Below are 19,970 nucleotides of genomic sequence, written 5' to 3'. Positions count from 1 at the left end.
ATTTCCAACCTTCGGTAGGAACCAGTCCTTGGGATTTCTTACTTGTCTAAGCATTAGGGAAACCTTTAAACAGGTATTATTTTGGAGTTATTTTTATAAGTGTAATAATTTAAAGTATTCGATTATATTAATAAATTATTTACGAACAGAATTTTTTGTTTTTAGTCGTCATATAAATGTGTATTAACTTTTTGTCAGTTTATTGTTGTATATGTCAAGATATTACTCAGATATGAGTTTTTTAATTTATATTACTTATGACGTCATAAACCTACCAGTTCCTATCGTAAACCGCGTCCAATTTCCTGTCACATCCTTATATTCGGGTTTACCGCATCGCTATTCAACAATTGCAATATCCGGCAGGCTTTTAACCAAATTAAAACTGACCTACAAACTGCTGTATCAGCGTACCTTTTAGGTTATGAGCTATAACCCTACTCGGAGAATACGTTTGAAACTTCGTTTTCAATGTTCTTCTGCATTATGAGTCATTCTTACACAAGGTTGAACGATGTAAGAACGATAGTCATTTATTTGCAAGAGTAATAATCAACCAGTGGCTTAACAACCCTATATGAGTATTGGCCTCATTTCATATACAAGTTGTTGATCTAGGTAATCAGCCTTTTGTCAGACAGATGTTGAACGACGTTTTCTTTCAGCGTACGAGCGAATGTTAGATGCACAGCCGGCGATGGAACTTAAAACCTCATGGATGAATGACGCACGCTAAAGCCAATAAGCCAATACAAATAAAAACAAATATATCAAAAAATTAATATAAAAACAGTGAATTGATTTAAACGCGTTTCACCATGCCAATTTTATATGGCACAATTAAACGATATTAATCAACCCGTGGCTATAGCTACCGTTAAGCACGCTAAACGTCAAGACAGTTTAACATATTGTTATATAGGTAATAACTAAATGCGTTGCAAACAGATAAAGTTTATGTCATTTTAGGCGTATATTCATATAATAATCATTTATTGCAAGAATATGGTACAAAAAGGTACAATAGGCAGTTCGCATATTCTGCCACACACAATGGCGCGCAAATTTGAAGTCAATTCTTATATTATTTGTATCGTACATATCATATCAAATGTTATTCAATTTATATCAACTACAATGTCTCACGCAAATTATCATTTATTGAATAATACATTTTTTCCCAAAAGTAATACACCAAGTCAATATTTAAAGACTCTGGTCGAATATAATTTAATTCTTTTGGTAAATTATTGTAAATAGCCATACAAAATGTGTTTTTCCTAAACAGTTCCAGATTGATTTTTGGCACAGCCAATTTCTCCCCATGTCTACTTCTTACTTCGACTTCTACATTCGACTTAACAATATGTATGTTTCTGTGCACGATTAAGGAAATTTCTAAAATATAAATACAGGTAGCTTGAGTTTCTTAAATAAAGGTACGCAACTATCAATACAGTTTGCTCCACAAATTGCTCTAATACATTTCTTTTGAGCCTTAAAAACCCTATCTACTTCAACTGAATTTCCCCTAACTATAATTCCATATCTAATTATAGATGAAACATAGTCATGATAAGCAGTCAGTACCGTATCAGGGTTAACTGTTTCTCTTAGTCGTTTTAACACAAAAACTAAACTGACTATTTTGTTCTGTAACTTTTCAATGTGTGCTTTCCAAATACAAAATTTATCTAGCGTTATACCTAAGAATACACACTCATTCATTATTTCTAGTGTATTGTAAGTCTATTTGTGTTTTTGAGTTGTAGGTGAAAATGAAAATGGAAAATGGATTATGTTAGTTTTGGTTATGTTTATTTGTAGATTATTTGAATTCATCCATATATATTAGTTATATGAGTTATTTTTATAAGTTACCGTCGTAATCTGTATTTCCAAGTACAGCTGCAACACGATTGACCCACTTTTATAGGAAATAGAGAGTTTATATTGTATTTTATATTAATTTATCATAAAAAATCCATGTTTTACATCATGAATATCAGGTAATGACAACATTTATTTTTTTATCACGAATAGGTGTGACTTGACATGCAATAACCGTTAAATCTTTAACACCTCGTAAATTGAACGTAAACTTCCTATACTTTCAAGAAACTGAAATGTGTAATATAATATTTATCAATATATATTTTAATATTTATACATCGCATAATATTTGGGCCTGAACTATAAATGTAGTTTTAAAGATATGGATTTACATTTAAATAATTAAAAAAAAATTAGGTTTATAAATTATATATAATGGAATTGTATATGTATATGTTACATTTTATTTATAAAAAATCATTATATTAAACGAGGTTCAGATGCACTATAAGCTTCGGATAAATGAGGATTTTTTTCTATATGTATATAAATTATCAAAAATTGGATAATTGCCGAAATTTGCCGTTTATAAATGTAATTATTACAAAATATCACGTCGTGGTATAAATTTTCGGTACTGAACTAAAAATAGTAATAGAAGTCATAAACATGTTTCACTGACCCAAATCACCTTATCGTTACAGATTTCTGGTGCGCTGAATTTTACTGACTAATATAATGGTGTCTTTAAGTACTTTAGTTATAGTAATACTATTTATAATCCTCAAAAAGCATTTCGCCAACTGTTTCCTCATTTGCTTTTTGTTATTTCGTGTTGTAGCTTAATAATTGCTAGTTTTTTACGCGGAGCTGCTTTTATATTAGGCGATTAATAAAATAACATTAACATTAAAATGAAAAAATATGACTAAAAACTTTCTCTTACGTTCAGATTATCCCACCATTTCAATAACATGAAGGTTTTTATATTGTCTATGATAATTCCTAGAATATCTCTATAATGTATAATCTGTTAAATTTTAAAAGGCGGGAATGTAGTAATAACGGAAACAGACAAAACAGGAAAGTATTTTTGTTTCGTTATAAATTTAGCAAAAACATTTTGTTACACAGGCTTTTTAGATATACTACGTTTTATTTAAGGTAACGTTCTAATTATTAACTTCCTTATTTTTAACTTCCGACTAACTTTTATCTCAGAAAAGAACAGTTATTGTATAAAATTACCCACATCAGACGACATATTTTCCACATTTGCACACAAATTGTTTTCCAAGAAACATAGTGATTATGGTAGTAGGTTAGTGAATTAGGCGTGGAACATAATTAACTTTGCGACTTTACTTATTTTGTTTTAATGGAAGATATTATGTAATACTTTTACTGCCCTGGTATTGAGGTCAAACTGGTAATATATTGCTGTTAATTTCTAATGCATAATTGTATATTATTGCAATAAATTGAATTGTGTATGTTTGTAAATAATGTTTGAAATTAAAAAAAGTTATCAAAAACATGAACATAATCAAAACATCGGCATATCTGGGCAACAACACTTAATAATTAATATTTTTATACCTGCAAAGCAAATAAAATGTGTTATTTGAATATAGACTAGACGTTTGTTTTGTTTTTAGTACATATCAGATCCAGATGGTCGACAAACGCGCGGGAAATATGTGATATTCTGAATTCTTTTTAATGTCAAGTCAAATTGACTATGCATTATATTATTTTATTCGTCGTTGTCTCTAAATAATATCCTAACAATGAATGGTTTTCCCAGCCGAAAGCGATAATCTGTTTTTAAATTGAAGCTTTGTACGTTTCATTTTGCGTAATGCAAGAGATACTGTTTACATAATGCGATTGATAGTTTTGTCGATGATCATATGCTGCAATGACTATGGCAGTTAATATATATTGAGTAGACTCTTTAATTCAACAGTCTTAGTGCACGCAGACATAGTTCCACTATTCCATCGATGAAGGTATGAGCACTTGATAGGCCTGTGCAACCCTTAAGATACTTATTGGAATCAGAGTCTTAGTATTTTATAAAAAATACACGTCATTACTTGAATTTTTGGGATGTCAAATCTCTGAAATGCAGACCAATTACGTTACTTATCCTTTTTCCGTCAAAATGTTGAACTGTGGCAAACAAAATACTGTAACAACCACGATGTCGTCCGTTTGGAAAAAGAAAACAAAAGAATTTTATTGGCACAGGACGGAAAGTTTAAAATTTAATCAATTAATGTACGTCATCTTTTATTTCAGACAACGGGAATGACTCCACTAATGTTCGCGGTAAAGGACAATCGAACATCGTTTGTGGAGCGGCTTATAGAATTAGGATCTGATGTTGGTGCTAGGAACAATGTAAGTATCGATTTAACTGCTATTATGTAGGTACCTTTTGCGTGGAAAAGATTTAATTATGATCATTACATGTATATTTTTTTCCATTCAAATGTAACGAAAGTAATAAATAAGTCTTTATAAACATATTTGATTCAGTATTAAAACATTTATCACGACCACTAATGATTAAGTTTGAGTCATAAAGACCGTGAAATCACGAAAATTCGAGCGTCATCTAATTTACAGTAAAGCACGCAAAGTGAGAATTACGTTCTGAATTGCAATAGTAATATGCGAACTGGTCATTTCGGCTAACCTACTTGCATAAACCTATAATTTTGAACCACGACTTATATTTGTATCATATATATAGATAATATAAGTTTTCGGCATAAGTATGATTCATGTGTAAATACTCCGAGTCATTATAATTTATAACATTATGGCTTAACCTGCGTTAACTACGCTAATTGAGGTGATTTTTTGGAAGTGTATGGCAGCTAAGTGTTTTTTCAATAACGTTAAAACACGGGTAGAGTTTTGTACGAAGTGGTTCTGTTAAATTAAAAATCGAAATTTTTCAATTGTTTTATGACGAAAACAGTAAATGTAGTAAATTTTATAATTTTTAACTATATTTTTGTTATAAAAGAGTATATTCTTGGCTAAAAATATATCGAAGGTCTTTATGTAGTCAATATAAATTGCAGCTAAGCGTGCTATGGCAAGACAGATCACGCAATGTCTTAATGCGTGTATAATTGCTTGGGTTCTTCTTTTAAACGCTTTTTATTAATCAATGATAATGCGATGATAAATAAGGAAATATAATATAGTTATCAAAAATGACACAGTTACTGTGATACATAAATAAGGTTTTTTCAGTATAAAATTAATTTGGTTCAGCTATATAGATATTTATTTGCATCTTTATTATACAAATTGATCGTCTTAATTTAATTATATTGTATTTATTATTTTGAGCAGTGTTCGCCAAGTAGCTTTAGCGAGCGACTCTCATCCTTGAGGTCGTAGGTTCGATCCCCTGCTGGCGCACCAATGGAATTTCTATGTGCGCATTCGACATTCGCTCAAACAGTGAAGGAAAACATTGCGAGGAAACCTATGACCCAAAAAGTCGACGGCGTGCGTCAGCCACAGAAGGCTGATCACCTACTTGCATATTAGATTAAAAAAATGATAATGAAACAGATACAGAAATCTGAGGCCCATGAAAGGTTGTAGCGCCATTGATTTTTTTTATTATTACATCAGGGAACAGAAAAACTAATGTCAGGTAATATTTCCACCACACCACCATAAGTATAATTAAACTTTGTAAAAAAATATGTAGAATATGGAACTAATAAAAGTCGTAGCAATATGACGTAGTTCTGTGCCCTACTCGTAGAGTTATTAGCTACGTACTTCTACGCAACGACTAAGACTTAAACAAACAATAAAAGTCAGTATAATTTGTTGGAACGCTAACCGCTGAAAAACTCCATTAAATCTACTGAAATCATAATTTGAAGATTTAAAAAGTTTCAATTAAACTGATTGAGTATGTATTTATTTTTATGCTTAAATGAAATAAATGTTTTTCGTTCTTTTTTAAAAACTTTTATCTTTTCAGGATAACTACAATGTTCTTCACATATCGGCAATGTACTCGAGGGAAGACATCGTCAAATTACTGTTGTCTAAAAGAGGCGTTGATCCATTTGCTACGGGAGGTGTAAGTAGAACAATACATATAGAATATAAACATCGGCGAAGTTCTTTAAATTATATTAAGATTATTAGCGGACCCGATAGACGTCCCACATAATATTTCAAGCGACGAGGATATTAAACAAAGTATGAAAGTACTCACTGCAGCGCCATCTGCCGGGCTGATTTGTGAATCTAAACTAAGCAAGGCGCCACCCAAAAGCATTCATTCAAATCGGTCTAGCCGTTTAAGAGGAGTTCACTATAGTAGAATTATATATATATAAAGATTATACAAACTACCAAGAGTATTTAATTATGTAATGTTTGCAAATATCAGAATTTTCCAAAGTAAGTATATTATTTACCTATTATTTGCGAGTTTGGTTGAAGAAAGTACCTAGTCCTGGAAAGTCCGTTACGGATTTTTTATTTTTTTCAACTTCGTTGACAATAAATATAAATACTTCAATTCCCTTTTGACAATATTCACATGGAGAAAGAATACATAGTTTAATAGAAATACAAAAACTGCAACTTAAAGATTATTGCCGAAAACAACGTACCAAATTAGACTAGACCTAGATTAATGCGAAAATTTATTTTAAGAGCCGGCAACAAACAGCAGTTCACTTGGTGTCAAGCAGACAAACAGGAACGGCAACATCTATTCTTCGAGCTTTACTTACAGCAGCAGGAAAGGATATACGACTGAGACCTGATGGGGTAAGTATCATTATTATCTATTGCTTAATTAAGGTTTTAAAATAATTATGTCGTAATTTTCCGCGATTGGGGATAGATTAATGTAAGGGATATGTTTACAAAATGAAATATTTTAACTATCTTGAAGACTTTAATAATTTAAATAAGTTTTATAGCATTTATTTGATAATCAAATGCAACTTCACTTCATTTCACTCAGACATATCGATGTAACAGTGAGGTCGTAGAAACCAATAAAGTATCAACTTTATTATGATATTCAGAGGGTATGGATTGTTTGTATCATGTCAAATAGCTGATGCAGTATTGGTCACGAGTATCGCGTGCAGGCTTCACTCGTCTCTCGCCTGGCACCGACATCCCCAATCAGGAACTGCCTCCACGCTTGTAAACAAACCCTACAGTTTTACCCGTTTAAAGACAAAAGAAATTCCATTCTATTTTATGCAAAACTATCAATCATGTTAGCCACATTCCTTCTACACGCATGCGATTTGAATGTAAGAATTTAAACGCGAAACAGGCGTGTAAAAGACATTCCGCTACGACTCTGCAACCCACTACCCCCACGAATAGTAACTAGCTAATTAACTTAAGCTTTGCCGAGTTAAACGTCACCACGCAAAATTTACAATGCAAATCACTTGCTGAATATTAGTTATAGCGTCAGCGGTGAAATTCAAAATTAGTTATTTTAATACAATAGGTCTCAGTCCGCCCTACGACACGAATAGAGAAAGCCACATTTACCATGTCCTGGCAGAACTTTGTTTAGTGATGATGGATGAACAAGTACGTATAAAGGAACTGACTGCTTTCACTAGTCTAACCGCATGCGAAGAGCAAATTCAAAATCGATTTTGTGTTCTGCCAAATCGAATGCACATAAGTAACATTTTTCGAGTGTGATTTAGAACTTGCAGTGATACCGCACTGCCGTGAGTCCGCGAATAGACATTGCACCGAATGGAGTTCTTGAGTGTAAATTTGCGATGTCTGAAAATGATAAAAATATGCCGAGAAGCGCGAATCTGCGCTCAGGAAGCCCACCCATGAACTTGTCAAAAGACTTGCAGAAGCTCGAGTTGAGTTACATCGAGCTGAACAAAGAACGAGCTCGTTTAAAAGAATGGAAAAAGCTAATTCGCGAAATGGTATTCCAGAGAGGTAAGATCCCGCTGCTCTTGTCTGTGGAGGCTGGCAACCAGAGCATGGTGCGGGAACTCCTAAGTGCGCAGACGGCTGAACAGTTGAAGGTAATCATTACAGTAACATATAGTATACGACAAGTTATGAATATGAGGTTGACGATATATAATTGTTTATATTCAACGAACGAACAAGAGTGATGTGTATATGTATTATTAATTACAAAATTGTAATCACTTTTTGTACTAGAATATGTATTATCCGCCCTATTTACTCTTAGCCTTGAGACCATAATCAAAGTTAGTCATGTTTATTTATGTTTTGAAATAAATCAATGCTAACGCGTTCATAGAAGCTAATTAGTTTTGTAAACGTTAATCTTTTAGGTTCTAGTCCCGTAAAACCCCACGGAGATATTTAAACAGAGTACATTTCTGCATCACAAGTAGGTGATCGATCTATTGTGCCCAACACATGTTAATGAGGAACTAAGATACGTAGGTTTCCGATCGAGTTTTCGATGAATCGTTGATTGAAACTCTGATCGGAGCTGTTGGGGGGGGGTTACACTCGTAACCTAAACCGCGAACGCACGTTTTAACAATTCTCAAGCTCTCTTTACATTTTCAATCTTAGTCTTGAGTATATCAAGATTTTATATGAAGGATTAGGCAAAATAACAGGCAGAACACAATGAGACATCATAAGTCAGATCCAACAATTTCTATCCATACTCAATTTGTAGTTCTGTAATTCTTATGCGACGAGAAATCATTCCAGCAAGCACATTCAACAAGGATCTATAACAATTTAATTACGTCAAAACATGTTCTTATAGTCATCAACACCAGCTGGTGACACAGCCCTGCATTTGGCCGCAAGACGGCGTGATGTAGATATGGCTCGTATTTTGGTGGACTATGGAGCCCTAGTCGATGCAGTCAATGGTGCCGGTCAGACCTCGTTGCATATAGCTGCTGCTGAAGGTGATGATGCTCTAGTTAAATACTTCTATGGCGTACGGGCGAATGCTGCTATTGCTGATAATGAAGGTTTGTGCACCGAAGTATCTTTACGATTGCGTTGAACAGTATTTTTAATTTTCTTATACGAGTATTTTATATTTGATTACTGTAATTTTTTTTAATAAGAAGGATGCTTTTTTCTTTAAATAGCTGGCTGGAAATAAAAGAAAACAAATAATACACAGATCTCAATTGTTTTCGTAGTAATTTTGATATTAAAAATTAATTTAACAATTAGATCGGACTCCGATGCATCTAGCTGCGGAAAATGGTCACGCGGCTATCATAGAACTTTTAGCGGATAAATTCAAAGCCTCGATATTCGAGAGAACGAAAGATGGAAGTACTTTGATGCACATCGCATCTCTCAACGGGCACGCCGACTGTGCAATGATGCTTTTCAAAAAAGGAGTTTATCTACATATGCCAAATAAGGTATGTTCCCTATTAGCTTAAGGGATGTTATACTTATAACCGAAAAGATTATTGTTTCCCTGGGCGACAAACACAGGTTTGGCACCTACTGAATTCAAAAAAAAAAATGTTTAATTGATAAGACTAATAACATCATCAATGGTCGAAGGTAGTAAAAGAGTATGTTTAGTCACAGGTAACTGATAGTATTGAAACATTGTTTAAAAAATAGTAACTATACATACCAATGTGTTTTTAATCATAATAATTTTATCAGTATCAGTTGTCGTAGAAATTTATTATTAAGTATAACTAACGACATACTAAAAAACAATTAAACGGCCTACAAATCATTCAATTAATAATACATTATTATTTTAAAAAAATATAACAACAATTATATCAGTATGCTTACTATAACAATTATATCAGTATGTATAGTTTTTGTCTAAAAACCTGTATGTGTGATTACAAGCATACTGACTAATTTTATTCGATAGTTTCTATAAGTCTTTCGGGCCTTGATGTTCGTAGATGATATGCACCGTTAAAAATGCTATCTTTAAAGTACCGTAGAAACCGTAAAGTAAAGCAGAGACAATTTAATCTGATTTTGGTTTGTATAATCGCGTATAAATTAGACAAAAAGTTGTGCAAATTCTTTAGATGCAGGTAAGTGGGTTTTGAGGTATTCCCTAAAGATAAGGAAAGTATATATGACGTGAATTTCCCCATTATACCAGATACATGATTACGCTAGGTTTACTATTAACATTAAAGTCTTTGTCTTTGACTAGCCAAGAAATAACGGCATTAAAACGCTCTATAAGAGTTAACACGCAGTAAAGTTTGCATTATTTTTTAAACCAAACCCGACCTCATAAACATTATCAAGCATTTTATTTACTTAACTATTATATGCAAATATTATGACGAACGGTAATTTTCAATAACTAGATAAATATGCCCTTTCTTGCATTGCTCTTACAATAAATTGTTATTGTATTGTATAAACGTTATCTTAAAGAATTTATTGTTAATTATTAAAATGCTTAATAAGTGAATAAAGATTCGGAGGTACTTAAAAATTCAGAGGAGACTTATAAAATATAAGATTTTTGTGATAAAATCCATGTTAGTCTTTGTGTGGCGTGTGGCCGTCAACCCTGAGGCCGTAAGTTCGACCTCCGGCTGTGTATTTGATTTGTCTACTGTGAGGCAAATATTTTCGGCGTGCCAGTGCTTTCTTGTTAAGAAAAAAGATCAAGATAGACAAATCTAAGTGACAGGGGTTGTGGCTCTAGATTTTTTATTACAGTAAATTTTGTGTGTAAGCTTCGATAAATCAATAAAAAGTTTAAAAAAATAATGAAACTGATTAGGTTACGGCTGTAACTTCAACAATTACGTCAAAAAAGTACGTGTTGTAATTTATATGAAATGAAATTGTATTCCACCCATTGGTTAAATATGCGGTGGCCTAATCCTTTATGGTAAGCTTGCATAATATGTTTCAGGATGGAGCTAGGAGCATTCACACAGCAGCAAGATATGGACACGTTGGCATCATCAACACGTTACTACAAAAAGGGGAGAGTGTGGACGTTACCACTAACGTAAGCCAATCTCTTTTTACTTTACTTTTAATTAATATTTACTGTAATTTACATAATAGATGGTCACCGGTTTACCTGAAAAATAATTAAACAGAAATCAAATTATCTTATATAAATCGTGATAATGGAGACTATTTACTTTAGGTCATCATTTTATTTACCAACATTAAAACACTCAACTATAACGGATTTTTTTTAAAACTATACTACTATACTAGAGGAACACATTATGAATCGGTATCGCAATTTATAATATTTTTCAGGATAACTACACCGCACTTCATATAGCAGTAGAGTCATGTAAGCCGGCCGTCGTGGAGACGCTGTTGGGATATGGTGCTGATGTCCACATTCGTGGTGGAAAACAAAGAGAGACTCCTCTTCACATCGCTGCTAGGATACCTGATGGTTTGTATCATGGCTTTGTTATCATTAAACTTCACTGACACACTTATGTAATTTAAAAATATTGCAATTTTTATTTGGTTTACTAAATAAAATGGGGAACCTTACTTAGGAAAAAGTAGAAATTCTTGGGAGATTATTTACACGCTTAAAAATATTTATAAATATTTCAGGTGACAAATGTGCACTGATGCTGTTAAAGTCTGGAGCAGGACCAAATAAAGCGACAGAAGATGGTATGACACCGGTACACGTAGCAGCGCGTCACGGTAACCTCACTACGCTTGTGCTTTTACTGGAAGATGGGGGTGACCCTTTAAGAAAAACAAAGGTATACTTTATGTGTAGAATATTAAATAAAAGAAATAAGATGTAGCTAGGTTAAACGTGGCATAACATAACAAAATCTAAAACAATTATAAATGTCTTCCTATATTATTTTTATTTACAGAGTGGCGAGACACCACTTCACATGGCGTGTAGAAGTTGCAAACCAGACATCGTTCGGCATTTAATAGGATTCGTAAAAGAACATAAAGGAGAAAAAATTTCCACTATGTACATTGACTCAGTGGATGAAGATGGTGCCAGTGCCTTACATTTCGCGGGACAAATAACTAAAGAGGAAGTAAAAGTACCCTCGGCTGACCGAGAGGTCGTCAAGTGCTTGATGGAAAATGGAGCTGATGTTTCCTTACAAACAAGACATAACCAAGAAACAGCATTTCATTTCTGTGCAATCGCGGGAAACAATGATGTACTTACTGAAATGATAACTGATATGTCAACGGCCGATGTCAGTAGAGCCCTAAATAAACAAAATTCAATCGGATGGACGCCATTATTAATTGCTTGCAATAGAGGACATATGGAACTAGTCAACACATTACTATCAAATCATGCAAGAGTAGATGTATTTGACGTTGAAGGCAGATCAGCCTTGCATTTAGCTGCTGAACATGGTTATCTACAAGTTTGTGATGCATTACTTACTAATAAGGCATTTATTAACTCAAAGGCGCGAAATGGGCGAACAGCCTTGCATTTAGCGGCAATGAATGGCTTCGCCCATTTAGTGAAGTTTTTGATAAGAGATCACAACGCTGTAATAGATGTATTAACTTTAAAGAAACAAACTCCTTTACATTTAGCGGCCGCAAGTGGTCAAATTGAAGTATGCAAGCTTTTACTTGAACTCGGTGCCAATATTGACGCAACAGACGAATTGGGTCAGAAACCTATACATGCAGCGGCTCAAAATAATTATTCAGAAGTTGTTCAACTATTCCTTCAACAACATCCAAATCTAGTAATGGCAACGACAAGAGATGGTAATACATGTGCTCACATAGCGGCGATGCAGGGTTCAGTGAAAGTGATTGAAGAATTGATGAAATTTGATAGAACTGGGGTCATATCGGCGCGGAATAAACTGAATGATTCCACACCGTTGCAATTGGCCGCGGAAGGTGGTCACGCCGATGTTGTAAGGGTTTTAGTAAGAGCTGGAGCCTCTTGTACTGACGAGAATAGAGCTGGCTTAACTGCTGTGCACTTAGCGGCTGAACATGGTCATACCAACGTATTAGACGTCATGAGATCAACTAATACTTTAAGGATATCAAGTAAAAAGTTAGGTTTAACACCTCTTCACATAGCCGCCTATTATGGACAAGCAGGTAATAATTACATTATACGTATTTACCTATTATAACAGCTATCATATTAAAGTTACCGGTATTTGTATCATTAACATTTTCAGAAACGGTGCGAGAACTGTTATCTCATGTACCTGGGACTGTAAAATCGGATGCACCTACAGGAGTGTCATTAGTCCCAATTTTGGGGGCTGAATCTGGTTTGACCCCTTTACACTTGGCTGCATATAATGGAAATGAAAACGTTGTGCGATTGCTACTCAACTCTGCAGGCGTACAAGTAGATGCCGCTACTAATGAAAATGTAAGTAGTTCAAAAAAATTAAATAACTCCACATTTTGGCTACCTGCTTATAAATTATTAGAGAAAAATGAATACACATTTGCGTAATCTTGTACATTATTCAACCCTAGCTCATGGGATGTATTACCGTTTCAGGGCTATAATCCCTTGCATCTAGCATGTTTTGGTGGACACATGTCAATTGTAGGGCTTTTGCTCAGTAGATCGGCAGAATTACTTCAGAGTACAGACAGACATGGGAAGACTGGTTTACACATAGCATCAACACACGGCCATTACCAGATGGTTGAAGTTTTACTCGGTCAAGGGGCTGAAATAAATGCGACTGATAAAAATGGCTGGACACCCTTACATTGCGCAGCGAAAGCGGGATATTTGAACGTGGTCAAGCTTTTGTGTGAGTCTGGAGCGTCACCAAAGAGTGAAACGAATCTTAACTGTGCCCCTATATGGTTTGCGGCTTCGGAGAATCATAATGACGTTTTAGAATACTTGCTGCACAAAGAACATGATACGCAGTCTTTGATGGACGATAAGAAATTTATTTATAATCTAATGGTCTGCTCCAAAAATCACAATAATATACCAATTGAAGAGTTTGTGTTAGTATCACCAGCACCTGTTGATACGGCAGCAAAGTTATCTAACCTTTATATTAACTTGTCTACCAAGGTAAAACACTTTCTTCTTATTTTATTTAATTATATGATGTTATTGTTCTATTTTTATTTAATATATTTTTTTCGTAGGAGAAAGAGCGTGCCAAAGACCTAATCGCTGCTGGAAAGCAATGCGAGGCAATGGCGACTGAATTGTTGGCCTTAGCGGCCGGTGCTGATTCTGCGGGACATATTCTAACAGCCACTGATAATAGGAATATTGAATTCCTAGACGTTTTAATTGAGAATGAGCAAAAAGAAGTCATAGCGCACACGGTCGTCCAGAGATATCTCCAGGTAAAAAATAGGTAACTTCACCTATTACGATTACAGTATTCTTCTTCATTTTTGTTTTATTTTTTGTGTAAAACCTTTGCATTGAAAACGCTGTAAAAATGTCAATCTTGTTACAGGAACTGTGGAGAGGGAGTCTCAAGTGGACGGGCATCAAAATAATGTTCCTTTTCTTTATTTTTATAGTTTGTCCGCCAGTGTGGCTAATCTTTTCCCTTCCATTAGGTCATAAATATAATAAGATACCTATAATTAAATTTATGTCGTATTTAACGTCACATATCTATCTTATGATATTGTTAGCTTTAGTCGCCATAACGCCAATTTATAATTCAATATTTAGGGAAAGTTTAGTTCCAAGATGGTATGAGTGGATTCTACTTATCTGGCTAAGTGGTCTTCTATTATTTGAACTTACGAATCCCAGTGATAAATCAGGTTTAGGTTGGATAAAAATTGCAGTATTATTATTAGGGATGGTGGGTGTCGCGACCCATGTGGTTGGTTGGATTTTCGTTTTACCAAAGTATTGGCCGACACTCATGTACTGTAGAAATCAATTTTTCGCTCTCTCATTTCTTTTAGCTTGTGTACAAATTTTAGACTTTTTATCCTTCCACCACTTGTTCGGTCCGTGGGCCATCATCATAGGTGACCTTATGAAAGATCTAGGTAGATTCCTCGCAGTATTAGCCATATTCGTATTCGGATTTTCAATGCACATAGTAGCATTGAACCAGCCTTTCAGAAATATAAATAAGCCTGAAGATAATAAATACGCTAGAACAGCAAGAAGAAAACTATTTTCCGACGGTAAGGGCTTTTTTATAAATTTTCATATCATCATTGTATTTTTAGACTCGGAATAAGAAATGCTTATTATAATTTCAAATTCACTCAATTGTTTACGTATAAAAATAGTTTGGACTATTTACAATAGATAGTCTTCGAACGAAAAGACAGGCATGGACAGCCTCAGGGGAATCATATCGACGAAAACAAGGTCCAGTGGGACGTAAGTCCTAGAAGCAAAAATACATTGTGACAGTTTTTAGATGACACTTTTTTGCAGTTTCATTCATACTGACTCTACCACAATGTGCTTCTACGCGTATTTGTGTACCATCTGCTTACAGGCTTTAATATGTGTCGTCATCGGGAATGATTTCATTTTCAATGTGAATAAAAAGTCTCAAAACCATAACCATCTCACAGTGGAATGTATTGAGTCTGTGTACCATTTAAACACCAATTTTATGCTATTATCATAATTTATGACATACTGGTATACGCATATCGTAAATTATGATTAGAAATGTTAGCTATAGTTATATGTTAATTGATGTAGGCGTATAATATACGTTCTGCCATAGTTTCGGCGTCGACATTTAGTTTACCAAAATTAAATTGGCAAATTCCAGATTCAGCTATCAGAATGTACGTTATACGTCGAAATCTAGTTTTAGTGGAATGAGTGGCCGACTTCACCGCATTTGATGGAGCATATGATTTGCGCATGCCCCGGTTGGCTTATCCTACGTTTGTCACCGGTGTCTTGAGGTACCACTTTGTGTTCCGATATGTTTGGCTAATGTCTTCGTTGTGGCGTTGTTATGCGCCCACGCATTTTGTCGCTACACTGGTAGATGGGACTGGGGTAAATTGATGCAGACATGTCAGTATCAGTATCAGTAACAGATCATATCAGACTAATTATACATAGTCTATAGTTTTATTTACAATTGTAACTAAAAATCAACACACAACACATTCAAGTTTTACAATATTTTTACGAAATATCAATCTACCCCAAGCTTACACATTAGAGAACTACAGTCACAATCGTATTGTACCATACAGTTACCACCTTTTCAAACATAAAATACGTAAATTTTTGTTAGACTAAGTTTTGGGGTAATTTGATGCAACAATATCAGCATGTCTGCTTCAACGTACCCCAGCGATGTTAACGAAAACAAGGTCCATTAGCGTATTGGTTTCTAGCGACTTTGTCACCCATCGAGGCGGTGGAGAAATTATTCTTTGCCCTATTTGGGCAGACCACTCTGTCTGACTTGAACTACATAACGAGTGTGCGACCTCTCTGGACCCAAAACCTGTTCAAGTTTGTCTTCGGTGGCTACTTGTTGATGTCGGTGGTGGTGCTCATAACGCTCCTCATTGCGATGATGTCGGACACTTATCAGCGGATACAGGTAAATGTGCTGTCAACTGTCAATAATTGTTCACAGTGACTATGAACCCAGTGTTTTCGTTCGAGCTTCTTTTCTTCGCGGTGTTTGGGCAAACGACCACAGAGCAGACGAGGGTGCATCGTAATGATAGCAACACCCAACCGCAATGGACAAATTATTTATTCAAAATAGTATTCGGGATATATATGCTGGTGTCAGTTGTAGTGCTAATCAACTTGCTGATTGCTATGATGTCAGATACATACCAACGAATACAGGTGAAATTATTAAAAGAAATATTGATATTTCTTTGTATTTAATATCAATAAACGCTTCGTTATAATTGCATAGCATTTATATAATTATTTAAGATGATAATTACTTAACTGCAGATAATGGGTACCGATTAATATAATAGTTCATTTCAATATAAAGGTCGTCATTAATGTACTTGAACTGAATAAATATGATAAATGCAATTGTTAAATTGAATAATAAATTCGTCTTAGCTAATAAAAATTAAACTTTATAAAAACTTCACAAACTTATACTTCCCATCACAGTCAATATTGAACTTTTGAAGGTTTTTCAATATTAACCGATATACTTATGACATTGCTATTATAAACTTTGCAGGCGCAATCAGATATCGAGTGGAAGTATGGGTTGTCTAAGCTAATCCGAAACATGCATCGGACAAATACGGCTCCATCACCGCTCAATCTGGTTACTACGTGGCTTATGTGGCTGATACATCGATGTCGTGTAAGTTCTTAATATGCAAAAGTTTAATCAACCATACTACAATATTTAACAGTACACGTTATCCACGAACAAAGATAATACACATACATATTATATACATTCATAAGTATAATTTATTAAGTCCCGAAATCCTTTATCTTCTTCTTAAAATGGACTATTGGGTCAAAAATGTGCCAGTTTTGTTTTCAAGAATACTATTTTGTTTATTTTCAGGAACGTTTATCGAAAAAGAAACGACCAAGTCTAGTGCACATGGTAGGACTGCAGAGGCAAGACCAGATGAGCGCGAGGTCGAAGGCCGGTGCCAAATGGCTCTCGAAAGTTAAGCGTGGCCAAGTTGTTCCAAAAGGTTGACCTTAGAATAATAGTTATTATTAATTCTTAACATGTTGTGTGCAGTGTTGACCTACTGGCTTCAGTGTGCGACTCTCATCCCTGAGGTCATTGGTTCGATCCCCGGCTGTACACCAACGGGCTTTCTTCCTATGTGCGCATTAACATTCACTGGAAAGGTGAATCGTGAGAAACCGACATGTCTTTGACTCAAAGAGTCGTCGGCGTGTGTCAGGCACAGGAGGCTGGCCTACTTACCTATTAGATTGAAAAAAATATCATAAAACAGATTCAGAAATCTGAGGCCCAGACCTAAAGAGGTTGTAGCGCTACAGATTTTTTTAAATTCTCTTATTAACTATATAATCTGATGTCTCGTAGAATTAAAACATTAATAAATGATACAAAATTAACGATAAAGCAACGATTCCTTTTAACTTCAATAGTTGATTAAGTAAACTGAATGTTCCAATACGTTAGTTATTTACACTTCGTTACCTTACACAAAAAGCTGGTTACATAAGTTATTAGGCAACGGGCGGCCTCATCGCTAACAAGCAATTTCTTCCAGGCAACCCTAATTTATTATTTGTGTGTAGTATTTTTTTGTTTTGTCTATGATCTTATGTCACTTACTGATACCATTTATATATTCAGTGGAGCTACAATCCTCTAACAGTCAACCATTTTACAATAAAACATGCTACAATAATACAAAAATATAACATTATTTCAGATTCAACTCGACTCTCCGTTGTCCACCTTAGTCCACTCGGCTCTCAGCTGAGCTTCAATAACATGACAAGGATAGAGAATGTAGTAGACTGGGAGATAATAGCGAAGAAGTACAGGGCATTAACAAGGGATGAGCCAGAGGAACCACTTGCTAAGGACAGTGATACAGATACAGCCGAGAGCGAGTCTGAAATTGTACCTAATAATATAGCGGCCGTTCCTCCTTGAACTGTCTATTTATATTGAGAAATGTACAACTTAATACAGTTTTAATAAAATAAAAAAAAATTCAATAGCTGATTTCTGTGTATTGGAAAATGTATAAGACTAGATTGTATCTTTTAAATCTGTATTTATCTGTTGACTCCGTCTTATTGCTATCTAAACAAATGATTTTTATCTTTTCGACGTCGTTTTGTATAATTGATTGCGTAAATTAGAATACGCGATTCAGTGTAACAAGTCTGATTTAGTTTCAACAAATGTTTAAATTATAATTTCCTATATATAAACATAGACATATGAAAACATCAGCCATGCTTCGAAATCCAAGCCTTAAAATATTGAGACTTTAATATACATTATGTAAATATTAGTCTTATATTAGTTCAATAAGCTTTAGTAGTTCATAATTAGTAGTAGTTGTAAGAATTAACGTAACTGTTTTTGTAAAAACGAATGAAATATTTACCTACAGTATTTATATACCTAATAATAATTTCAATTAAAATATCATTTTAAAAGATATTTCTTGATTTTTATTAATACTGTCCATGTCTGTGAGCTGCATTATTTCAATTTACGAGTAGATCATATAAATACGCACGCATAATGTTTATTTAAATAATTTTCACGTAACTTGCGTGACAACCTTAACTAACTTTACCAAGAGTTTTTATTTGGTAAAAAATTTAAAGTATATAAAACTACTGGAAAGATATAATATGAATAGAGAGATGCCAAAGGACTAAATGTAAAAGGGTTATTTTTAATTATATCAGATTTCTTTACATCTATTTCAATACAATGACTCAATTAAATTACACAAAACGAACTTTTTCTCTATTTACATTACTGTACTGTAGTTTTAACGTTATTCGTTAATATTACAACATACATTTTTAGTGATATACATTTTAAGTTTTTATTGAAGTTTATTACTTATACCTAGGTACCACTGAAAATGTTTAGAAAATGAAAAACGGTTTAATGCCAATACTTTTATTGTTTTTCGAACCCCTGAGATAAGCAGTGGGCCCATTCCTCCTTAGGGGTATCTTCTATGACATTTTGATACGCTTTCACTGCATCTTCAGGGCTGGTAAAGCGAATACTTCGAATGTTATCTTTCTGATAGAAAAGTTAGTAAAAACAATTTCCACTGCCCTTTGAAATCCCCTAACACCAATACACTACTATATTTGTGGCAATAATCTTCTATTATTTTAAATAATAACAAATATTCATGATCATTACTTCTTCTTCTTATCCAGTACACTCTTGACAGAGCGGTCGTGATCGCTATTTAGTAGTGGTAATCAAAGGAGCAGATGTGATGCGCTTCACGACGTTTCGCCATCGTTGCCTATTAGTGGTCATCCTGCTACACTCATTGAGTGTACCTCCTACGGCAAACTTGATCTGGTCAGTCCAACGCGTAGGTGACCTTCCGCGCGGTCTAGTGCCTTCTATCTTCCCCTGGACGACAAGGCGTTCTATGGACTGAATACCACGCCGAGATACGTGTCCGAAGAATGT

General features: G+C 34.3%; 1 protein-coding gene across 1 annotated transcript; it reads left to right on the top strand.

Moving 5' to 3' along the window:
• The first annotated feature begins 3,781 nt into the window (after positions 1–3,781).
• LOC123720770 (serine/threonine-protein phosphatase 6 regulatory ankyrin repeat subunit B) lies at positions 3,782–18,757 on the top strand. The gene is made up of 19 exons (XM_045677528.1): positions 3,782–3,845; positions 4,138–4,239; positions 5,858–5,959; positions 6,544–6,660; positions 7,824–7,916; positions 8,648–8,861; positions 9,073–9,269; positions 10,766–10,864; positions 11,128–11,272; positions 11,443–11,600; positions 11,721–12,948; positions 13,032–13,231; positions 13,367–13,903; positions 13,981–14,187; positions 14,304–14,997; positions 16,437–16,657; positions 17,016–17,144; positions 17,358–17,493; positions 18,214–18,757. Exons 1-19 carry the CDS (start codon positions 3,840–3,842, stop codon positions 18,438–18,440), a joined length of 4,812 nt encoding a protein of 1,603 aa, XP_045533484.1. The 5' UTR covers positions 3,782–3,839; the 3' UTR covers positions 18,441–18,757.
• The last annotated feature ends 1,213 nt before the right edge of the window (positions 18,758–19,970 follow it).

This window comes from Pieris brassicae, chromosome 2, assembly GCF_905147105.1.
Source record: "Pieris brassicae chromosome 2, ilPieBrab1.1, whole genome shotgun sequence".
In the NCBI taxonomy this organism is placed as follows: Eukaryota; Metazoa; Arthropoda; class Insecta; order Lepidoptera; family Pieridae; genus Pieris; species Pieris brassicae.
The sequence above is the reverse complement of the archived record's forward strand: the minus strand, read 5'-3'. Positions and strand labels throughout refer to the sequence as shown.